This window comes from Primulina tabacum, chromosome 3 (assembly GCF_025594145.1).
Source record: "Primulina tabacum isolate GXHZ01 chromosome 3, ASM2559414v2, whole genome shotgun sequence".
Classification (NCBI taxonomy): Eukaryota; Viridiplantae; Streptophyta; class Magnoliopsida; order Lamiales; family Gesneriaceae; genus Primulina; species Primulina tabacum.
Window position 1 is genome coordinate 10,993,381 of NC_134552.1, and position 23,945 is coordinate 11,017,325.

Consider the following 23,945-nt stretch of genomic DNA (forward strand, 5'->3'; position numbering starts at 1 on the left):
AAAATAACATGAAATTTTAGAAATATTTTAGATGATATTTATGTGGATACTGATTAGGAATGAGTTATTTAAAATTTGATATAATTTAATCGATGACTATTTTTGAATTTTGGTGAAAAGATAAATTAAATTGGAATATTATATATGTATAGAAATTGGTAAGTACATACTCCTAATATGAGTAGGTCTTTTGTGAGACGGTTTCACGAATTTTTATCCGTTAGACGGATCAAGCCTATCGATATTCATAATAAAATATAATAATCTTAGCATAAAAAATAATATTTTTTCATAGATGACCCAAATATGAGATCCGTCTCATAAATACGATCCTCGAATCTTTCACATCGAGGGTTTTGTACTCACCTCCTCATTCTCAGTGATCGAATCATCGCCGCCCACCCCAATATCCAACGTACGCGGCATAATCGACCATTACCCTAGAACTAAACAACTTCATAAATCCGTGACAGGATTTTAAATTTTCCTTGTTTTCTCCTGATACCCGAAATATTGAAATTTATTGCGTGCGAATGATTTATGATTGATCGCTCTTCAACCAATTTTCTTGACAACGGCTATAAGAAACCTTACATTCTCAAGCAATGCATCGCTCTCTTGTTGTCATGCGCCTCCTCTGTCGCCAAACTGAAGCAAGTTCATGCTTTTTCCGTAAGGCATGGCGTTCCTCTTTCAAGCCCAGACATGGGAAAACACTTGATATTTACATTGGTTTCGCTCTCAGGACCCATGTCGTATGCCCGTGTTTTGTTCGACCAAATCTCCCTTCCAAATATCTTCACTTGGGATACAATGATCAGAGGCTATGCTGAGAGTGAGAACCCGTCTCTAGCTTTGGATATATTCCGACAGCTGCGTGTCAGATTGATGGATCCTGACACCCACACGTATCCTTTTCTTCTTAAAGCCATTGCTAAAATGATGCTCCTTAGAGAGGGTGAGAAGGTACATTGCTGTGCAGTGAAAGATGGGTTCGAGTCATTGGTATTTGTGCAGAATTCTTTGGTTCATTTGTATGGTGCCTGTGGTCGAGCAGACAGTGCCCTTCAGCTGTTCGAAACTATGCCTGACAAGAATCTTGTAGCTTGGAATTCAGTTGTCAACGGGTACGCTTTGAATGGCAGACCTAATGAGACATTAACCCTTTACAAGAAAATGGTGTTGGATGGTGTAAAACCAGATGGGTTTACTTTGGTTAGTTTGCTTACTGCTTGTGCTGAACTCGGTGCTTTGGCTTTGAGTAGAAGAGCCCATGTTTACATGATGAAGGTGGGTCTGGACAAAAATTTACATGCTGCAAATGCACTTCTGGTTCTTTATGCCAAGTGTGGGAACATTAGAGAGGCAAAAATGGTCTTTGATGTGTTAGAGGAGAGGAGTGTGGTGTCGTGGACGTCGTTGATTGTGGGACTGGCTGTCAATGGATTTGGCAATGAAGCACTTGATATTTTCAAGGAAATGGAGATGCATGGATTTCTTCCTAGTGAAATTACTTTTGTTGGAGTATTATATGCTTGTAGCCATTGTGGAATGCTAAATGAGGGATTTGCTTACTTTGAGAGGATGAAACACGAATTTGGAATTGTTCCAAAAATTGAACATTATGGTTGTATGGTTGATTTACTTGGCCGGGCAGGCTTAGTAAAACAAGCTTATAAATATATTCTTGAAATGCCTGTGGAACCTAACGCTGTAATCTGGAGAACGTTACTAGGTGCATGCGCCTTACGAGGGAATTTAGAAATAGCTGAAGTTGCAAGAGATGAGTTAAAAAAGTTGGAGCCTAAACACTGTGGAGATTTTGTGCTTCTTTCGAACCTTTATGCATCAGAAAGACGGTGGTCGGACGTTCACAATGTCAGAACGACAATGCTTAATGAAGGTGTAAGCAAAGTGCCTGGTTATAGTCTTGTTGAGTTGGGAAATCGCATGCATGAGTTTGTCATGGGGGATGAGTCTCATCCTCAAACCAAGGCTATTCATGCGATGCTTTTGGAGATGAACAGGTTACTGAAACTGGAAGGCTATGCACCTCATACATCAAATGTGCTTGCTGACATAGAAGAAGAAGAGAAGGAGACAGCATTATCGTATCATAGCGAGAAGATTGCTATTGCATTTGTGTTGATTAATACTCCACCAGGGACTCCAGTTAGAATCTTGAAGAACCTGAGGATTTGTGCAGATTGCCACCTTGCAATAAAACTAATATCAAAGATTTTTGATCGGGAGATCGTCGTTAGAGATCGAAGCCGGTTTCATCATTTTGAAGATGGAGTTTGTTCTTGTAAAGATTACTGGTAGATCCGTTGACACCAAGGGTTTGATGCGACAATCGTAAAATACCTGAACCCGATAATGACGTCAGGTACCGAACCCGTTTTTTTTTAAAAAAAAAACACCCGACCCGATCGGGTCAGATCGGGTACTCGATACCCGAGAATAAACACCCACCCGTAGCTATTCCCACAATTTCAATGGAAAATGGCTTCTTTAATCATTGTTTCTTATTCACTCTCTCAAATAATTGTTGCAAAAAACAAAAATTCTAAATGTGTTATTATTTAGTCTTTCACTTCATTTGGAGGTTCTTCATCTGTCTCATCTGTTAACATTGGAATGAATCCCGGCAATAATACAGGACTTACAAGAGCCTCTTGCTCTAAAACTGACCTTTCTTCATGTTTCGAGCAATTTATGTTTGCATTTGAATCTTGTTTCACCTTTTCATCAAGACTAGAATGCTCATTAGTGCCAACAAGTTGCTTTTCCGCTCCAGTCTCTTCATCTTGTGTTGTCTTGCTTGAAATACCGGAAACTGTAGTCAATTCTGAATTGATCAAAGAGTTCTCATCATTTAGATAAGCTATGAATTCTTCCTCTGCAACATCCTGGAATTCGGGATGATCCCAGTCTTCGAATACAATGATAGTCATTTTTGTCTCCCATGGACGAAATAGTATTATCGTTTACTTTCAGTATGAATTTGTACTTGATCACTTTGCCACAGGGTACATCCTGTTAACACACAAAGAAAGAGAAATGAAGTACTCAATTGATGACCAAATCTTCATGTGCCATAGCAATAGCCATTGCTATGATTAACCTGATCGTGAGAGAATCATTTGTTAAATTTTATAAACCATTCCAAACATATCGCAGGTATATTCTCTCTCCTTACCAATTCTGCAGTCCATACATGCCCATCTGACCGATCAAACCGCACTCCATCGGACGGATCCCACAACCCCAAGCATGGATCATCCCCTACTACCAGAAAATGTTGGCCAAATGCACATTCCTTGGTTAATTTAAATCGGGCATGGGCTGTTTTGGGCTGGTCTGCATGGCAAAATAAACCAGGCTGGAACAAGAAATCAAAGCATATTCTGTAGAAGTACAAAAAACCCCGGGGAAAAAAATTACCAGCAATTAGTAGCTGATCAGCAATTATAGATTTATACTCAACTCCACTCGAAAAATTAGACAGTTGATATAATATTAAGATCTTATAGATTTATACCCAACTCCACTCGAAAAATTAGCTTTAAGGATGAAGTTAGGACCAACTACATGTACCAAGAGGCAAGAGTATAAGATAGTAGTCGCAAACACGACGAAGTGAATTATTTTTTTCTAACAAAATCAATATGATAACATTAGTTGATTTTTATCAATATTTACATTTTTTATCGACATTAAATAAAAATAATATTTTTTATCTGTGATTCAAACAAAAGATATGTATCATAAAATTGATCTATAAAACTATCTGTCGTGAATTTTTATGTTAATTAATATCTCTTATCATATCCTCGGTGACCCATTTTAATGGCATTTATCACAGTCCAATTCATTTGCTTATTTCAACATAAATGTGTAGCATATATTTGTGAAAACTGGTTAAATAAGGAACCAAATTTAAAATTTATTTAAACTTCCTTCTCCCTTTCTCATGTTCGATCGATATGTTTTAAACTGAAAATTATTAGTTATTGACTCATTTACAGCTTTCTTGTTCTTTCTCTTTTTTTTTTTTAATTAAAAAACAAAAAACAAAAATATATGTGAATAAATAATCACATGAGAGGTAGTTGGAAAAACTTGAAGAGCGATTGAATAATGTACCATCTTATTATTTAATTTATTTATTTCTCTTTTTTGAAATTAATAAAGTTTCCAAAATTAATTTGTAGCCATTCCTCTACACTAGCTATCGTGCGAATGAGGCCGCCCGGGTTGTCAGAATTGACACTCTTTTGGCAACCCACAAATTAATTTTCTACTAATAATTTTGGGGAAAGAAATTACATATCATATTAAATTACATTTACATATAGCGTACCAAATTTAATTAAGGAAAAAACATCAAACAAATAAAAATAAAAATCAAGCTTTTTTTTTAAAGATAGTCTACTAGCTTATAAAAAATGATGGACTAAACATTTTGAGTAGGTATCTTGTGAGACGGTCTCACGAATCTTTATTTGTGAGATGAGTCAACCCTACCGATATTCACAATAAAAAGTAATACGCTTAGCATAAAAAGTAATATTTTTTCATGGATAGCCCAAATAAGATACATATATGTCTCACAAAATAACACAAGTTTTTGCCAAATATTTTAGTATACACAACTCCAAATTTAACTAATAACATAGAAGTATCGAGGCTAAAAAGAGCCAAGGCGAAAAATTGCAGCACAATTATTTTTATATAAATTTGTTCTTATCGCATATTCTGAGAACAATAATTTAAATTGTACATTTCGTATTTAAATCTTCCTTTTGTCAGATTTGAGAATCCTCAAATTGTACACATAATATACAAGCTGGCATACAATTAATAACGAGAAACAATATTGTACTGCACAAATTACTTAAGTCCCTGCCTAAATCATATAATTGATTGTCTATTATGACCAGATTGTTGATGACTTGTATGAAATCAAGATTTAAGTAAAAAAAAAAATCAGGTTCGAGACTCGATTGTAATAATATTTATAGATTTTAATCAATTAAGTACGTTGGATCCGTAAGAGAAGTATAGAAATTGGTAAATACTCATGCATAATGGCCTAGTGTGGGGCAATATCCAAACCTAAAAATGCAGGCTGGCTGATTCAATGTAAATCGGTATTCAACTACATGGATAGAGTTGGACCCCTTTTCCTCACAACTGTTTCATTTCGAACCTCATGCCCATGTTGCTTATTCCTTTTTAAACCCAAACCCCCATTATATATATTTTTTTCTAACTTAAAACTTGACCATATCCCCGATCCCCTCCAATTTGTTCTAGTCGTCCCTCAACAAAATGGTTGCTCTTCGGGATTTCGATCCGATAACGAAATGTAGCACGGAGGGACGTTCCACTCAGACAGTGGCAGCCGACCTCGATGGAACACTCTTGGTCTCCAGGAGTGCATTCCCTTATTTCCTGCTCATGGCCCTCGAGGCGGGCAACATTTTTCGAGCACTGATCCTCTTGGCATCTGTTCCGTTTGTGTACTTTATCTACGTATTCGTGTCCGAAGCTTTTGCTATACAAACTTTCATCTTTGTCGCATTTTCGGGGCTCAAGGTTTGTGACATAGAGATCGTGTCGAGGTCCGTGTTGCCTAAATTCTACGCTAAAGACGTTCATCCGGGGACATGGAAAGTGTTCGATTCTTTCGGGAGGAGGTATATAATCACTGCCAACCCTAGGATTATGGTGGAACATTTTGCTAAGACTTACTTGGGGGCGGACAAGGTTCTGGGGACGGAATTGGAAGTGACGAAATCGGGACGTGCCACGGGATTTGTCAAGAAGCCTGGTACTGTACTTGTCGGAGAACACAAACGAATGGCGATTTTGAAAGAATTTGGGACGAATGTGCCTGATTTGGGTCTTGGAGATAGGGAAACTGATCATGATTTCATGTCCATCTGCAAGGTGAGTCGATCAATATTGTTATTTTATATAAAAAAAATTTCCTATAATTAATATCAAACCCTACATGTGTATGTAACTACCACCCATGAGCATTTCATTTTAGTAGTTGAGAGGAGAGCAAATTTTATCACCACAAATGCCTTCTTCATGAACATTTTTTTGCTAGTTTTTTTAATTATTAAATTCCACCAAGTACACGTTGATATCTTGAGTTTGTAAAGTATCATTCTTTTAATATTTTCGGATTAGTCTATCTTCTCTCCCCATATTTTAATATCATTAGATCATGTGAGTACTTTACATTTTTATAAAAAACTGATATATATGTTGATGATCTAAAGACTAACATTTGACCTAATCATAGAAGACTTGGAATGTTACTTATCATCATCAAAATATTTACGATGAGTCGATTTCGAATTATCTCACATTTTAAAATCAAATTTTAAAAATATTTACTTACTAACGTCAGACCAATCAGGGCATGCCATCGTATATCACTCGTTTAAGTATAAAAGGCCGACAATGTTAAAATTGGAAAATTAGAATCCTTGCTTCTCTGTCATAATCATGCATAGAAGTCGCACGTTAGAAGGTTTCTTTGTTCCCGTTTCTACGCAGCAAGTTTCCCAATCTCCCCGTAAAAAAGTTACAGCTCAGCCCTTCCACAAATGTTAGCCACCATAAATAATTTTTTTTTTTATCTTGTGAGTATCCACTCTGGAGATTTATATGTCAACAATGGTTGAGATGGTATCCACTTATTGAATGTAATGAAATTATAAATCTAATAAATGAATGTCGTGTTAACGGTGCTCATATATTTATTCATAATAAATGTCATCAAACTTATCTACATATGTAGAGTAGGTCTCTTGTGAGACGCTATCACGAATCTTTATCTGTAAAACAGATCAACCTTACTGTTATTCACAATAAAAAGTAATACTCTTATCATAAAAAGTAATACTTTTTCATTGATGACCCAAATAAGATATATGTATCACAAAATATGACCCGTGAGATCGTCTCACATAAATTTTTGTCTCGATCATGCATGTATTAAATCCCTAACTACCTTTATTAATTGAGTTAGGTGATTCATTTACTTCACTTCTCTACTCATTTTGATAAGCCCTGTCGTCTTTTTGTCTACTCTCCATCAAGAAGAGGAGCCTGTATATTAAAAATGTCCAGAAATCGGTAGAGGAAATTGGTTGCACTATCAATTATAACTTGAAGAGTAAAAATTGAAATTTCAGCATTAATTGTATTGAGTATTTAATTTGAATAATATATTCTTCTTTATATATATATATATATATATATATATATATATATATAACTAAATTAAATGCAGGAAGGTTACATGGTGCCTAGAACAAGAACAAAACCACTCCCAAGAAACAAGCTTCTATCCCCCGTCATCTTTCACGAGGGCCGTCTAGTACAAAGGCCAACCCCGCTTGTGGCTTTGGTGACCTTCCTATGGATGCCAATCGGCTTCATTTTATCGATCATCAGAATCTACGGGACAATCCCTTTGCCTGAAAAAATCGTGCGTTACCTCTACGTTGCCCTGGGTATCAAACTCATCGTCAAGGGGACACCTCCGCCACCGCCGAGCTCCGGAAAAGGCGGCGTTCTCTTCGTATGCAACCACCGCACCGTACTGGACCCGGTTGTCACCGCTGTGGCACTCGGCCGGAAGATCAGCTGCGTCACCTACAGCATAAGCAAATTCTCCGAACTAATATCCCCGATCAAAGCTGTTGCGTTGTGCAGAGAAAGGGAGAAAGACGCGGCCAACATAAAACGGTTGCTTGAAGAAGGCGATCTAGTGATATGCCCAGAGGGGACAACTTGCCGGGAGCCGTTCTTGCTGCGGTTCAGCGCTCTTTTCGCAGAATTGAGCGACAGAATCGTGCCGGTGGCGATCAACACAAAACAAAGCGTGTTTTATGGGACGACGGCCCGAGGGTACAAGTCGATGGACCCGTACTTCGGGTACATGAACCCAAGGCCAACTTTTGAAATCACGTTCTTAAATCAACTCCCACCTGAGCTGACGATGAGAGGAGGGAAATCCGCCATTGAAGTCGCGAATTACATCCAGAGGGTATTGGCTGGGACGTTGGGCTTCGAGTGCACGAACTTGACTCGGAAAGACAAGTATGCCGTGATGGCCGGAACAGATGGTCGTGTTAAGGAGAACGGCAACGAAGGAAATAGTCAATGAAATCAATTATTTTTGGATTCAATTAAAACTTTTTAAAAAATGAAACTTTATTTCATAAATCAATATCATCAATGTTTTCCATATCATTGTTTAAATTGGTAAGAGTTAATGGAAGTTATGGGTTGTGATGGTATAAATTATGACGGAAAGGTTTTTTTTATTTGACTAGCTACACCATACTTACTTCATGTTGGACGGACTAAAAATTACACCATTTTCTTCTCACAATATAAAATAATTGTGAGGTAACTAATGCATGAAATGAACCAAACCCAGGTACAAAAAGATTCCCGACCCTCCTAAAAAGTGTCCGAGTTGATGGAATAAGTTGAACACTTGATCATTGGATATAGATTCGATTTCTCATATCAATGTCTTTTCAGACGAGTTTGTCACATAAAGCTTGCCCAACCTGGTTTATTTGGTTAGTGTAGTTTTGAAACTTATTGCGTTATCTCAAGGTTTAATCAATAGTATCTTTTTACTAAGTTAATTTGGGTAGGTTAATTTTAAAATTAAAAATCTTTCTCCATATAGAGGCTTAATCTTCACATACACATGTTTTGGGAATGTTACGGTTATTTCAATGTTTGACTTCATTAATTCGATTTTTGTGTTAGTTATGGTTCGATTTGGTTTTTTTTTTTTTTTTTTTTTTTTTTTTGGGTAATGGAAAGTTTGTTGGTTTAAATACCACAGCATAGATTAAGGTTGTGATCAAATGATCATTTTTTAATTTAAAAAAACTAAAAATGATGCATTATTGTGTCTTATTATAGAAAACTAGTATTTAACACGTGCGATGCACGAGATGATATTATTAAAAATAAGTGAAAAATGAATAGATATTTAAATTGAAAAAAATAATATGATTATTAAAAAATGAAAATAAAAACTATTTTTTCGCTAATTTTAAAAAAAAAATTTAAATACAACGCATGTCGATTAATTTTTTTCGTTAATAATCATTATCATATATCAAAATTTTAGATTGTGTTAACCTAAGTCAATGACATGATGCTTATCGTGTTTAGTGTATTGATATCGACCACCAACCTTGATACATATTTAATTCTTTAATTTTCAAGAAGTTATATATTATTATTTTTTAACATGTGATAAAAAAATAGTTTTAAATCACATTCAATAAAATTAATGAGAAATACTTTTTTAAGAATTCAGTAATTTCGTCTAAATTCACATTCACAAACAATTTTGTGACATGACATGTGTTTGACACATTTGAATGATAACAATAATTGTTTCATCAATATCTTTATTCAAATATGTTGTGAATTTATTTACAAAATCTCTTCATAATATACACACCAACCTATTATTTCGAAAGAAAAATGAAACATGTGATCATAAGCAAATTATGTATAAATTAGAAAAGTTATTTTATTAACATTTACTATGTGTATTCCAAAACAATGTCAACAAATTTTATAAGGTGTCTTCTAATAAGATGCTTACTTTCTTTAAAATTGGTTTAATTATTTTCATTACGGGACATCATGTATCCGTGAACTTTGTAATATAGAAGAAAATTATCACGTTAGTAATACATAATAATTAAAATTTTGTACAAATAGAAGAATAATATTTTTTACTTCTTGATCATGAAATACATATTTCAAATTTAATGTCTCGTTTTTCTCGTTGTTTCCATATGTAGGTAGTTCGTAACAATTAACAAATCTAAATTTAAACGAACATTACATCTTGGAAGGATTCAACTCATATATGGTGCTGAAAAGAGAGGTCATTTCAGAATTCAATTTTGGAGTAAATAAATTTAGTAAGATAAATAGAATAAAACTGGTTTCTAATATAATACGCGATATTGCATTATTTATAATTTAAAATTCAAATAAGACATCCAAATGAATAAAAATTATACATTGAATGCTTTTGACATAAGCATACCATACATTAACTCTTTCAAATTATGAAAATCTCGAATTGCATACATTGTGTGTCAAATGCAAACAATAATTGAAATGATCATTTATTGTAGTACACATATGTCATGATAAATCTTTCATTTCTTAAAAATGACATTTTGGCGGGAAATTATTATTTTTGACAAAAATTCTGTTTTTATATATATATAGATGAAAGATTTACTTTTAAATATTTCGAATGAGTAACTAAACGTCGACTTGAAATTGAAATGGCTTCGTTTCATATATATCGTTAATTGTGCTTGTGCAGCGACTTTGAAAACAACGTGCCATGGTGGAATGGGCTTTTTTGGTGATAAATGCTGGGTTCAGCCCAAAATTATACACTTTTTTAAGTTAGACTGGGTCTATGAGAGGACAAAGCCCAGTTAATATAGAAGCTCATTCCAATCCACTTTGAATATGATAAATAGGGGCAAATGAAAACAAAGCAGAAAAATGAAAAGGAAAAGCCCAATAAAAGAGTGGCTCGTTTTGCTTCCAACCAACCCCATTGTATAGTAATTTTGAAAGAAGAAAACATAAAAATAATTGAATATCCAGGTCTTTTTTTCAACTAGCAAATATCATTCAAGCGATTTTCGTTCTATGTCGAACTCATAAAGAAACTATCCCAAGACAAAGTAGAATATGATATTTAGTTTTATTTTGATGAATAATTATTTGGGATGAAAAATAAATATAGCAAGTAAAATTTAATTTGTACTCTTAAGATTATTTTTCGCCATCATGTAGCCCAGTTTCATCTTGAGCCCATCAAAAAGCCCAAAATCTCAACCCATTCGTGTTCACCCGCTGCAAGTCTATATATGCTTCGTCCCCTTGATTACCAAATTGTTTGCATGATATTTGAGATTTGCGGTAGTATCAGGTGAAGTTGCACTAACTTATGTGAAAAACAATAAAATCTAACTTCTAAATATTTGAGCGATGCCGTCTCATAAAACAAATGCAATGCCAAAATGAAAAAAATTATTGGAAATTGATGGAAATAAATTACCATAACAAATTATTTTTGGCCCACACACATATATATATATATACATACGTATATATAAAATCGCAAGCATTTGTCCAAGTACTGTAGATTCAAAGACCGTAAGGCGCAAGCGAGCCGTTCGAAGTAATTACTGAGTTGATACGAGTTTGCTTTTACGGAAAACAAAGCTTGAATTTTTAAGTTCATATTGTTGACGTCTTGACGAGTGGGTAACAAAGCGGTGATTTTGACAAAGATCAATGGGAAAAGCATCAAGAGATAAAAGAGTAATCCCTCTTCGGGCATTTTGCATTAAATTTTGTTGTTTCGATCTGGGATTGACCATCTCAAAATTTTCGTTTGGTCTATTGATTGATACTGTAGGATATCTACTATAGAAAAGCAAAAGAGGAAGGATGGCGGGCTCGAAGTGCCTTCAAATTACTTCAAATCGACGAGGAGTTCAACATATTTGATGGTGCGAGACGACTAATTTTTATTAATATATCTTTAAATCTTGCAAAATGGTTATTGCTACATACGTTTTCTTTTCGGTTTATCATCTATGTTTATCATAGACTGTTATCTACGATTGTTAATTGAGTTGTGTGGATTTACTCAGGTGTTAAGCGTGTGGTGGATTTATGTGCAGCACCTGGTAGCTGGAGTCAGGTATTTGAAGTCTTGTAAATTTAAATATTTAGTTGATAAGTAAGGATACGTGTGTTGGGGGAAACGTTGCAAATACATGGTTATCATGAATGTAGTTGTTAAAGAAGGAAAAATCGGTTTACACCGATCATATGTTTGGACATTGTTGCTGGATCTTGAAAATGTCCGCATGAAAAGTCACATTGCAGTGTCAACTTCTACAATGTGAGATACTATAACAACACAGAGTTATTAGCATCAACTTCATGCATCATGCAACTAAGTTACTAATTCACTTTCATTTCAGCATAACTCTTCTAGGTTGTCTTATTACTATACTTTTCTGATTTGATATGCTATCATTCATGTAGGTTTTGAGTCGGAAGCTTTATCTCCCGGCAACGCTATCTTCTGATTCCAAGTATATCTGCCTGGTGCATCTATTGTTCTTTTAATGAGTATATATACTGATCTATTTCCCCTGAACTGCTGGTTTCTAACTATCAGTAATTTGAAACATTTGAAATAAGGGTCAGCCGCATATAGATCCACTTACTTTAAAAGAATAACAGTGTGAAGCATTGGAATTGGGATAATTTACAGTTCGTTTTCTGACCATGGATCTTCATGTATTAGTCTGTTAAATACTTAAATCCAAAAGTTATTTAATCATCTTTGCAACTTTATCAGCGCGAGTCTACAATTCTTTTTATAATTTTGCAGGGATTGTGATTTACCACTTATTGTGGCTATTGATTTGCAACCCATGGCTCCTATTGAAGGCGTTATTCAAGTTCAAGGGGATATAACAAATGCCCGGACAGCTGAAGTGGTATGAAGCTTCTCTTCTATTCCCCTTGTCTATCCATCTATCTATGTGTCTGATATCTTCTGCTTCTCAGGTCATTCGACATTTTGATGGAGGCAAAGCTGATCTTGTTGTATGTGATGGTGCTCCTGATGGTGAGTGACAGGAATGTTAAATTGGACTATAATCTCTATTATGCTTATGACTGTATATCCATGTATAAACCTGATTTCTGTTCATTTTTTTCAGTAACTGGCTTACATGACCTGGATGAATTTGTTCAGTCCCAACTCATTTTGGCGGTTAGTATTTATAGTCGTTTGTAGCCTATCAGTGATGTTTTTGTAAGATTTTTATTCTTATGATGGCATCACTCTTATATGTGCATGCCGTATCTGCTATAACATTTTGTGTTTTCCTGTTTTTCATTATGACTGATGTATTCGTTGTATCCTTAGAATAGGCTTGAATGTCAAGTGCTATATATCCTTGGGTGTCTCTGATTTTTGACAGGGATAATAATCTTTCAGGGTTTAACAATAGTTACACACATACTAAAGGTTGGTGGAAAGTTTATAGCAAAGATATTTCGAGGAAAAGATGCTAGTCTTCTTTACTGTCAGGTGTGTCATACTTCTGTAGCTCGCTCTTTTTATATTTCTTTAATATGATTTGCAGTTATGATGGTCTTGTTTGAGTCCAGAACCAAATTCCCGCTGTTTTTATATCTTGATAACTAGAAAAGAAGGCCAAACTTTGTTGCAGTTTTCTTCTTAAAACATGCAAATAAATTCGGAGTGCATGATTATATCGTTTTCTTTGGTTTGGGGGTTGATCAAAGTGTGATAAAACACCAAAAGTAATGTAAAGTCGAACAGACATTTACTCAATTACAAAATCCTAGGAAATTTTTTGTTTAGTTGCCTTGAAATTTTTTGAAATGTAAATGTTGTAATTGGAATGGGTAAAGTATTATGGACCCAGTGAACTTATGTATATGGCTATATGCTGGTTATGTAATTTGGTTTGCTTCTCCTTTTCTTTTCTCCATGGTGATATTCTGCCAAATTGCTGCCACACGTCATGACTTACTAAGTTAATCAATAATGTTGGTATTCACGCGATTCATTGAACTATGAATTTTCTGGTTTGCTGGCTACATTTATGCCTTTAATAATCATCAAGTTCGGAAGTTTTTTGCCTTATCATCAATTATAATGGCAAGGTTAGGTTGGAACTTATGGAATTACTAACATTTTGCCACTGCTTTGCAGCTTAAGTTATTTTTCACAGAAGTGACATTTGCTAAACCAAAAAGCAGTCGCAATTCAAGCATAGGTAAATTATTAATTTGTTTAATATTCTCTCTACATTCTCCAGTAATTATTGTATTACATTCTCATCTTCGCTTATCCAAAAACTATATCTTGAATTATATCGAAGCTCAACCAGTCGACCTATCCCTCATCTATCTCATATAGCTCCATGAACAGTAAGGATAATATCTTATATTCTAATTTATTGTTCCCACATGCCTGAATACGGAATACCCTTATTGGCATCATGTCATGGCTCGTAATCAATGATATTTAAGGTCATTGGCCAAACTTTCTCTACAGCTGTAAACTAGTAGAGTCAAATGTAATAATAGTTTGCAATATTCTTAATTTCTTACTCATTTTGAAAGTTTGGAGTTATTTTTCTCAGCTATCGGGAACATACTTTTTGCATTTAGCAAGTCTTTAATGGTGAAAGTAACAAAAGGTATAAAGGGTAATATTACAACAAAATAAACATGTTGTTTTCTCCAAAAAAACACCGCCTTCATCTTGTTATTTCTGAAGGAAGTCTAAGCACTTAACTTATGCCCTGTGAAAACACTATTTTGCTAAAATCGAGTGGATGAAGGAGCGCCTGATATAAATGAAGTATAGTTAAATTAGAATGTATGTATATGGTGTTTATGCATTTGAATAAATTTTAACGTATCCGACATAACAAAAGCCTTTATTTTTCTTTGTTCAAAACCATTACTGAAAATCTAGAGGCATTTGTGGTCTGTGAGAATTACTCTCCCCCAGAAGGCTTTAATGCGAAAGATCTGCACCGTCTCCTGGAGAAAATTGGAAGCCCGTCTGGTGCTGATGACATAGGTAGCTTTCATACTAATAGTACTTGTTCTGGGATATTTGTTTATGTGCTCTTCTAATTCAAGTAATCTCTTCATGCATTCATGGAAACATTTATTTCTCGTTCATCATATCAATCTCTGCTACCACAAAGACTTCTGGCCTCACATTAGATATCATCACACCACCGTCCTCCAGGGGAAGAAATGCATTCAAAGAAAGATATTGGTCATTTGCTAGTTTTTATTTTTTTGATGTTGAAATTGTTCTGAAGGAACTCACGGATCTCTTATCTGGTGAGGATCCTGGAGATGATATCCTTTTACTGGTCCCTCCTGCCATGTCAAAACCTAGATTCTTGTGCTCGTTTTTAACAATATATCATCTCAAACTTCACATCTCACCAAAATTTGTCATATAGCTCACTTTCTAAACGATATCTATGCGCAATCATCATATCTATATCGTTATGCAGTCGGACAATTGTTGTTTACGGAAACCCGAAAAAAGTATTTTACATGTGAAAGTTTTCTGATTTTTTTTTTTTTTTTGCATTAGTATAACACAACATCATGCGACAGATTGCAGCAGTGGGTGGCTAGAAGGACCTAATAAGGTTTATATCCCATTTCTGGCCTGTGGGGACCTTAACGGGTTTGACTCGGATCGTTCATATCCACTTCCTAAAGTTTCAGATGGAACTTACAAGAGCTTAGATCCTGTACAACCTCCTATTGCACCGCCATACAAGCGAGCTCTTGAATTGAAGAAAGCTTTGAATAATGGAAGCCGAGCTTTAGAAAAGCTCTCCCTTGATCCATGAGCATGGTTATCAAGCAGGCACCATTCAAATTGTCTGAACTTGAATCGTGTTTATGTCTGTCTACATTTGTGGTATTACAAGATGAGCGCTGAGTCACAAGGCAAACTGGACAATTCCTTGTACATGTTCTGAAACATAAATTGACACATAACTATGTATTACTTAAAACAGCAGTTTCTATTTCATTCACAACTTCTTTTCTAACAAGAACTTGCGATCGAGTTTGATCTTTGTAAAGTGGAAGATGAATTCAAGAAATCAATGCAATCCTCGATGGCTTCAGCCCTCTGAGAATCGAGAGTGTCAGCATATGACCGCGACCTTGTAAAACTAGCAGAAGAAACTTTCCGTGAACGTCGACTCCGAGACGACACGTATTGCAAGGCTACTTCCACCTTTGTTCCAATCTGCCTCAGGAACCTGGCCGGTGAAAATCCTGAGCCATTTGGAAGTTTGAATGTCCATATTTGGAAGAATCTTTTCTTGTTTTCACCAACTTTTGCACCACCACCACCACCATGTTTGGACTTGAAGGTTTGGTTAGGGACGAAGCTCACTCTTCCGTTCATTTTCCTTTCTCAGCATTACCTGTGGGAGAGAGATGGAAGTATGGTAGTTGGGGGAATTGAGAGTAGTATTTATGAAAGAGTTGCAAGTGAGGAAAAAAGGCTAAAGTATGTTTTGCAAAAGATGAAAGCATGTTTAAGCTTCTTAAATAATTATTGCTACATGAATACGGTCAACAATATCTGATACATGTACAAATAACAGATCATTTAATGGTTATATGCTTAGTTCCTATCCCATGTGGCATATTTCATTACTTCTATTACTTTCTTTTAATAAATTTTTCTAAAGTATAAAAAGATTGGGTCGGTGTTTCGAAAACTATGATCGAGCACTCCCAATTTTTGTATCATCTTGAGCTAAAGATTGATTACAAAATAAGAGGTTATTCTATAACAAATGCGTGGTTTCCAGCCAATATTCGGGTTTCAAATTTCTAGTTTTAGAAAATGGTCCTTTGTTCAAACTTGCAACAATGGCAAATAAATGTGATGAATTGTCATAAAAGAGTAAAACAGTCTGATAGAAAAGACATTTGGTCAAAAGAAAAGAATGTGGGGGGGGACCCCCCGAGAGGAATAGGAGTAGAGTTGGTAAATACAATGCTACCTTTAATTAATCACAGCTTACGTTACTGCTACAAAGTTTAAGTTATTATAAAACTATAAAGGTCCCACAAGTTCTATTTTAAATAAATAATTTTATGGCAATCAACAATCCCACTGCCACTTACTTATTTTATGGAAGTGTGTTCGAATGGTGATGAGCTGCCAAATCATCTTTCTTTTGCTCCCCACCATTTTTCTTCTGATTTCTTACTTGTTCATGCTTCTCTCTTATGTCTATCTTTTTGAATCACGGTGGGGGATAGCAATCATACCATGAAGATTATTAGTATTTATGCAAATTTCAAATCTTTGCCTTTATTTTCCCCTTGTGACCAAAAGTTTGGTGCGAACCAGAAAAAGTTTTTGTCTGGAGAGCACAGTGTCTAAGTAAAATTTTGAATTAAATGGTAGGGAAACTTTATTCACCGGTTACAAACTAAAAAAAAAATAAAATTGTACGTACACTACTATAAAATAGATGTGGATCCTATGTCTATTTATCATTATGAAGATATCAACATATGAAACTTTGACTTAATGGTTAGTGTAGTCATATGCGAACTAAAGGTATAGGGTACTTTGGATTTGGAGTCCGAAGCGTAAAGTGAAGTGTACGGATTTGACATAAATTTTAAAATTCAGTATATATGATATGATAAATCTGTAATATTACATATATTTAATATTTTTCACAAAGATAACAAATGTTATAGATAAAAATTATTTAAAAGTTTGCATATATGATTATAATCATCTAAATCATTAAATTTTTCTTCATCTTTCTCAACTGTACCACATCATCATCATAATCATAGAGGAAATATGACAGTAGAAGTTTGCATATAAGACTTTTGAACTTTCTAATAAAAAAAATCTTACATAAATGAAGGACAATAGGGTTTTTTTTTAATCATTAAATAGGTTGAGCCCGAGTTAATTTTTATTTACTTACAAAATATTAGTCCACTTCTTTAAAACGCATGATTCTACGTCTCTCGGACGTCTCATACCTAGGCAGAGGCACACGCTTTAAGCATGCTTGTTTCAAATGTCGAATCTGGTTGGGCCTGTCGCCTAGGCTCACGCTTTTAGTAACTATGAGTGTAGCATAGAATATACCAAGCCGCTAAGTGGATCAACAGTATTCACAATCATAGAATGATTCAAAATACCTACAAGATTACTTGTACTCAAAATTCCCACAAAATCCAGCAATCTTGAATATATAAATACAATAGATTTAGCTCTGCTCTAACTTATCATCCCCGTACCATGTAAATGAACCCTACTAAAACATGGCAACCTCAACCACTACGACGGAGGTATTCTGGAAAGAGAAAGATCAGTCGGATTGTAACCTTGCAATATACTGGTCATAGTATTTAGCAGCTCTTTCCAGATCCCCAAGTTCGGTGTAACAATCAGCTATAGCTCCATAAGCTTCGGTATTTCCAGACTCCTCTCCTTCTCTTTGTGAAATTTCGAGAACCATCAAGTGATATTTGATGGCATCGCGGAATTTGCCTTGCCTTTGAAGAGATGCTCCTAGACGTATATTAATTTAATTAGTCACAAACCAAACGACATTCAATTACAGAGAGTATCGATAGGAATCTTACTTTTAAGGAACCAATATTACTGAGAAGTACAAAAATACGTGCAAAGCATGAGTACCTAAGCCCCTTGCAGCTTTCTTTTCCTCGATAGGATCTTCTAACTTCTGAGCAAGCTCAAGTGCCGATTTAAACTCGAAAAATGCGTTCTCTAGATCTTGATTTCGAAGAAAATTTTTCCCATTTTTCAGACGAGAAATTAGATCTTGCTTTCTCTCATCAACAATTATTTCATTTTCTGGTATTCTTCCACTAACTGGAACATAACTCAAACTGGGAGCATAAGATTCAATCTTAGCTTGCCTTCTTAAAGCTGTATTGATCTGGCGCAGCTGCTCATTAAGCCGCCTCAATTCTCCTCTCCGCTGCCGTGCAAGTAGTCCTGCATCATGGTGCGTTAATATCAACCAAACCCTTGGTTTAACTAAACTAGAACCAAGAATAATAAGCACGAACAAGCATGGAAGAAAATGTTCAGGTTTTCCAAAATTCGAACTGCTCATATTTTGCAAACTAAGAATTCTCTAAACTAGCATTGGCTTCAATCTTACAAATGAGACAGAATATCATCAACTAGATCCAAGCAGGAAGATCAAAACCTTGCTTTTAAGGAATTCAAAGAGCATCCCTAAAAGTATGAACAAAAAATTAAAAGAAATAAGAATGTTAAGAAAAACTACGAAGGAACTTATACATTACCTCCGACAGTGGCACCTATAAGAGCAACAAAAAGCAACAATGGCATATTCATACTGAAAACTGAATTGTTAGCTTCACATGTTTCTGCGAGTGCTTCAAAAGGTTTGGCAAACATTAATCCATTTACGACTAAGAGAGCCGTAGCTGGGAGTCTGGATGGTGAAGTTGCCTGCCAAAGAGAGCATCATAACAGAATGCAAGCTAGATATGACCCATCCTAGATAAAACCGAGATAAAATTAAAGAATCCAAAATAAAGACACAGATTGAGGGAAAATGAAACCAAAATCTACATTCAGATATTGAAGCATGTCTCATAAGGTACAACTATGTTAATAATAATCTGAAAATTTTGATTCGAATAAGAGTCGCAATGTCAAGTCTCTCTCTCTCTTGGTTGGATTGGATAACTAACGGAGAAGAGCATCAGAGAAAGCAGAAAAAAAAATCGAAACAGGAATGCAAGAAACTACGTGCAACAGAAATTATAAAGGTTCTTATTCCGTAATGCATTTGACGCAATGAAACAAACTTGCATTCAGGCTTGATAGCCGAATAATGAGTATTTACCGAAAGAGAACTAGTTTAGCACTTGATTCACAATAAAATCTAGGAAACAGCAACAGTGATACTAAATTATGCTTTTTAAATTAGAACTATTTTTTTTTTTTTGGATTCTCAAGATTACAGTTTTTATATCCGACCACAGCACTGACAATCACTCATCATCTCCAAGATAAATTATACCAACTATTCAATCTTCTGGATATTCTTTTGAGTCCACAATACAAATTCAATTCTGGGAGAATATCTCTAGTTATAATTCAGAGAAGCATTCAGGTAAAAACCAACAATCTAGAATGAATTCACATCCTAGTCTACAGGCCAGGATACTTCAAGCCTATTTGGGTGGTAATCACCTTCTCCATCCTCATAAAAGTAAAAATCAACTACGCCCTTATATAATCAACAATCTGACAACTCCATGAACACAAAAAATCGAAAGCTAATAAAACTACGCGAGGCCCAAACCAAAACGAATTTCGCAGCAGGCCATGAAGCAAAATGAAACCCAATGGGAAAGACGTTGCAGCTCTTAGATCACTTGACGAACAAAACTTCGACCATTACCAGATTAACCGGAGACAAATAACACAAATGCCACGATTCACCTAAGATTCAATTTTCCGCAAGCCCGTCGACCGAAATTCAACATGGAAATCTTCATCTCATAAAAAAGTACCTTGGGATCGACAGCGGAGAGCATTTCCTGCTGAGAACCCTTGCATTTACACACATATCTAGCATGACTGGTACAACAAGTGGCATTGAAACGGGTTGTTGCACAGGTGAAAGAAGAACTGGGAAGGAGAGGTTTTAGCGCTCCAGAAGATGACAATAACCTGGAGAAAATCCGAGGGTGATTAGGGCAACAGGCCAGTAGCCCTTGCTTCAGCAACATCATCCTTCGTTATCTTCTTCTTTCTATGCGCTCTCAGCTTTCTGCTCTTACTGCTCAACATCAATGATTATTATTATATTTGAAATTAATTTCGCATTTATATAATTTTATTTTATTTCTTTTTTAAAAAAATATTTTATATATATATATATATATATATATATTACAATTCTGTATTTCCAATCCAATTTGGGGTAAAAAAAAACTCAATTTAGACCACTGTTTGTTAAGCAACCCAATGTGGGCTAAAGCTTTTACGGGCCCATATACCAGAGAGTTTCATTATTACTCCAGGATGGGTTTGAATAAATAAACAAGCCCATGGGCTTAGATGGAATTGAGGCAACCCATCTTACCAAGCCCAATTACGAGCCTTGATTTCGCTCACCGAATTAATGACTGTGTCATCTAGATCCATAAATTCATTATTGGGTGGTGAAAAAAACTAATAATCTATATAGTATTATTAAATTTAATTCTATGTTAACTCTAATTTGATATGTCAATACGACGGTAAAAACTTGCGTGAGACGGTCTCACATGTCGTATTTTGTGAGACGGATCTCTTATTTGGGTCATCCATGAAAAATTATTAATTTTTATGCTAAGACTATTACTTTTTATTGTAAATATCGGTAGGGCTTACCAGTCTTACAGATAAAAATTCGTGAGACCGTCTCACAAGAGATCTACTTCAATATGACATCAATTTTTGTTTACATACCCTTCGTAATATTTGTTAGTTTTTTTTGCTAGTGTGACTTTATTAATAATTTTTTACATTTATTTATCTTTTTCGATTTTTTCTCCAAGTTATCGCTAATTTATCTTAAAATTCAAATTATTTCAATAAATCTTATGTAATTATTAATCTATAAGTATCATATCGTAATAAATAATATATATTTTACACAAAAAATTATCACACACACGAACACACTAGTAATAATAATTACAGTGTAGACCAAAAGCCAATTTTTAGTTGCATAATTTGTATACGTTTTTTATGCTCTCCTTTGCCTCATTAACTTTTTAGATTTCAATTTATAATTTCTCGTCATTTAGACTAATGAATATGAGTTGCCGGTAAGAATAATTTTCCAGTTCTTAGACAAAAATACATTTGGGGATAGCAAAATTAGTTGGTGTTGTCTTACCATTATAAGTTCAAATTAAATTAGTAGATTGCATGTGCTTGTTGTTTTGGTGGCTAGTTTTTGTATCTTTACACGCACTTATGTTACTTACCTCTATTTTTCAGTTCGAGTCGTTTTTCATATCGGAAAAATACTTAAAATATTTCTTTGTTACGACATAATCTAATCAAAATATTGATTTATTTTGAATTAGCCTAAAAACTAACATCATGCTAAACTCCCAAAACGCTCACTTTGACTATTCGATATTATCATGTGAAATATATTGAATTACTGACCTCTCAGTACTTGAGATTTTTTGCATACTCTTTGCTCCACCACAGCTTTGGCCAGCCTTTGTGTTTTTTTGGGCCACCACAGTATAAGATGGATAATATATAATGAAGTGAGACATCAAAAGAAACTGAAATAATGTCCAAAGTCACTGTTTTAGTATGAAATCTTAGTAATCGAAAGAAACATATCATGTGTTCGATACATCGATTTTTTTTTTAAAAAAATTCGATGGTAAGTTATTTTAAAATTTTAATGTTATATTAGGAATGAATAAGTTGATGAAAAATACCGAGATTTAATATTATATTTGACAAAAATTTGTGTGAGACGGTCTCACGGGTCGTATTTTGTGATAAAGATATCTTAATTGGGTTATCCATAAAAAAATATTATTTTTTATGCTAAGAGTATTACTTTTTATTGTGAACATTGATAGGGTTAACCTGTCTCACAGATAAAAATTCGTGAGACTGTCTCACAAGAGACTTACTCATTATATTGACATCTGCAATAGATTACAAAACAATACACCAGAGTCTCAAGTTTCGAGACATGGTTCGTGAAGTAATAGTGACAAACTCACTCTACACTAAAAAGACAAACACTAAATCGTCTATTAATTGTGTTTATTTATGTGTCTATTCGTAGGGGTGAGCATTCGGTCGGTTCGGTTCGGTAACCGATCGAACCGAATTAGCGATGACCGAACTGAACCGAAATATTTAGCCATAACCTAACCGACCGAATTAATTTCCATAACCGATGAAAACCGAACCGAATAAAAATCGGTTAATTCGGTCACCAAAGTTTTTTTTTAAAAAATGTGATTTAAATTTAATTATATATGTAATTTTTTTTTAACAATACAATATGCACAAATGCATAAAAACATAGAATCAAACACATCGCAAATATATAGTTTGATTTAAACACAATTAATACATATTATATCGATTTTAAAATTAAAAATTAAAAAATATATAAAAAGTGATAAATAATAAAAATTTATTAAATAATAATATTTATTATATCGGTTAATTCGGTTAATCGATTTCAAAATTTTGAAAACCGTAACCGATATAACCGAATTTTTTAATTTGAAAATCGAATTTCCGAAATAACCGAACCGAATTTTTGAATTTGCTCGATTCTGTCGGTTAATTCGATTTAACCGAAATTTTGCTCACCCCTATCTATTCGTCCCTAAGGGCACCTACATTGGTTGGTTAATGGGTGTTAATAACACCCATTAATTTTCGCCCGCAAGAATTAATAATCTTGGCTGACATGACAGCCAAGAAATTCATCAGAATGAACGGCATTATTTCGAAATTTGCGACGGTTTTTCGTAAACCATCGCAACTTTGCGGCGGTTTTTCGTAAACCGTCGCAAAGTGAAAAGCGTCTGTTTTTAAAAAAAAAAAGTCGCTATTTGCGACGGTTTTTTAACACCCGTCGCTATGTGCGACGGTTTTTGAACCGTCGCTAATTATCACCAACGGCTATTTTCAAACGACAAAATTATGCACCAACGGCTATATTCGATTATCGTAATTCGTTTTCTTTGTATTTTGTGTTTTTTTAAAGAGATTGTGTTGAATAATATTTTAAATAAAAGAGTCCAACTTTTTTTTCATTTCTTAATAATATTTTAATGAATATTGGAATTAAGTTATTTTTAAAATAATAATACTATTTATTTTTAGTAATATTTGTTGTAAAATTTTTAAAATATTAGAAAGATACTGAAATATTAAAAATAAAAAAAAATGAGTAAGTGGACAGTGGGACCCATAAATAATGAAAGTTGAAATTAAATGAATGTGGGTGTGTGTTAATAATGGGAAAGTGTTAATGTAATGAATATGTGGCTCGTGGAACCCCATCATTTTTGATGAGATGAAGAGTTATTAACATGTATTAATTCCGACGGATGCGGATGCCCTAAGTGTTACTTGTATAAACATGATTTGTTCATATATATATATATATATTTATTTATTATATCTG

At 34.4% G+C, this 23,945-nt stretch overlaps 4 protein-coding genes across 6 annotated transcripts; 3 read left to right on the top strand and 1 right to left on the bottom strand.

Moving 5' to 3' along the window:
- Window positions 1-342: 342 nt before the first annotated feature.
- Window positions 343-2,601, top strand: LOC142540229 (pentatricopeptide repeat-containing protein At4g21065). Its single transcript, XM_075646227.1, has one exon. It carries the CDS (start codon window positions 541-543, stop codon window positions 2,323-2,325), a length of 1,785 nt encoding a protein of 594 aa, XP_075502342.1. The 5' UTR covers window positions 343-540; the 3' UTR covers window positions 2,326-2,601.
- Window positions 2,602-5,256: 2,655 nt separating this feature from the next.
- On the top strand, window positions 5,257-8,329 carry LOC142540230 (glycerol-3-phosphate 2-O-acyltransferase 6-like). Its single transcript, XM_075646228.1, has 2 exons — window positions 5,257-5,958; window positions 7,319-8,329. Exons 1-2 carry the CDS (start codon window positions 5,338-5,340, stop codon window positions 8,195-8,197), a joined length of 1,500 nt encoding a protein of 499 aa, XP_075502343.1. The 5' UTR covers window positions 5,257-5,337; the 3' UTR covers window positions 8,198-8,329.
- A 2,895-nt stretch (window positions 8,330-11,224) lies between these two features.
- Window positions 11,225-15,705, top strand: LOC142540231 (uncharacterized). 2 transcript variants are annotated; one of them, XM_075646229.1, is made up of 11 exons: window positions 11,225-11,430; window positions 11,528-11,621; window positions 11,766-11,815; window positions 12,166-12,215; window positions 12,518-12,626; window positions 12,697-12,757; window positions 12,852-12,904; window positions 13,133-13,225; window positions 13,877-13,940; window positions 14,648-14,755; window positions 15,313-15,705. In XM_075646229.1, exons 1-11 carry the CDS (start codon window positions 11,404-11,406, stop codon window positions 15,552-15,554), a joined length of 951 nt encoding a protein of 316 aa, XP_075502344.1. In that variant the 5' UTR covers window positions 11,225-11,403; the 3' UTR covers window positions 15,555-15,705. The 2 variants fall into 2 exon arrangements, with proteins under 2 accessions (XP_075502344.1, XP_075502345.1); XM_075646230.1 differs by lacking the exon at window positions 14,648-14,755.
- A 2,140-nt stretch (window positions 15,706-17,845) lies between these two features.
- LOC142540234 (protein FLUORESCENT IN BLUE LIGHT, chloroplastic-like) lies at window positions 17,846-20,566 on the bottom strand. 2 transcript variants are annotated; one of them, XM_075646232.1, is made up of 4 exons: window positions 20,284-20,566; window positions 19,042-19,210; window positions 18,404-18,724; window positions 17,846-18,274 (listed from the first exon to the last, which is right to left on the bottom strand). In XM_075646232.1, exons 1-4 carry the CDS (start codon window positions 20,503-20,505, stop codon window positions 18,072-18,074), a joined length of 915 nt encoding a protein of 304 aa, XP_075502347.1. In that variant the 5' UTR covers window positions 20,506-20,566; the 3' UTR covers window positions 17,846-18,071. The 2 variants fall into 2 exon arrangements, with proteins under 2 accessions (XP_075502347.1, XP_075502348.1); XM_075646233.1 differs by having other exon boundaries at window positions 18,136-18,274; window positions 18,349-18,724.
- Window positions 20,567-23,945: the final 3,379 nt, after the last annotated feature.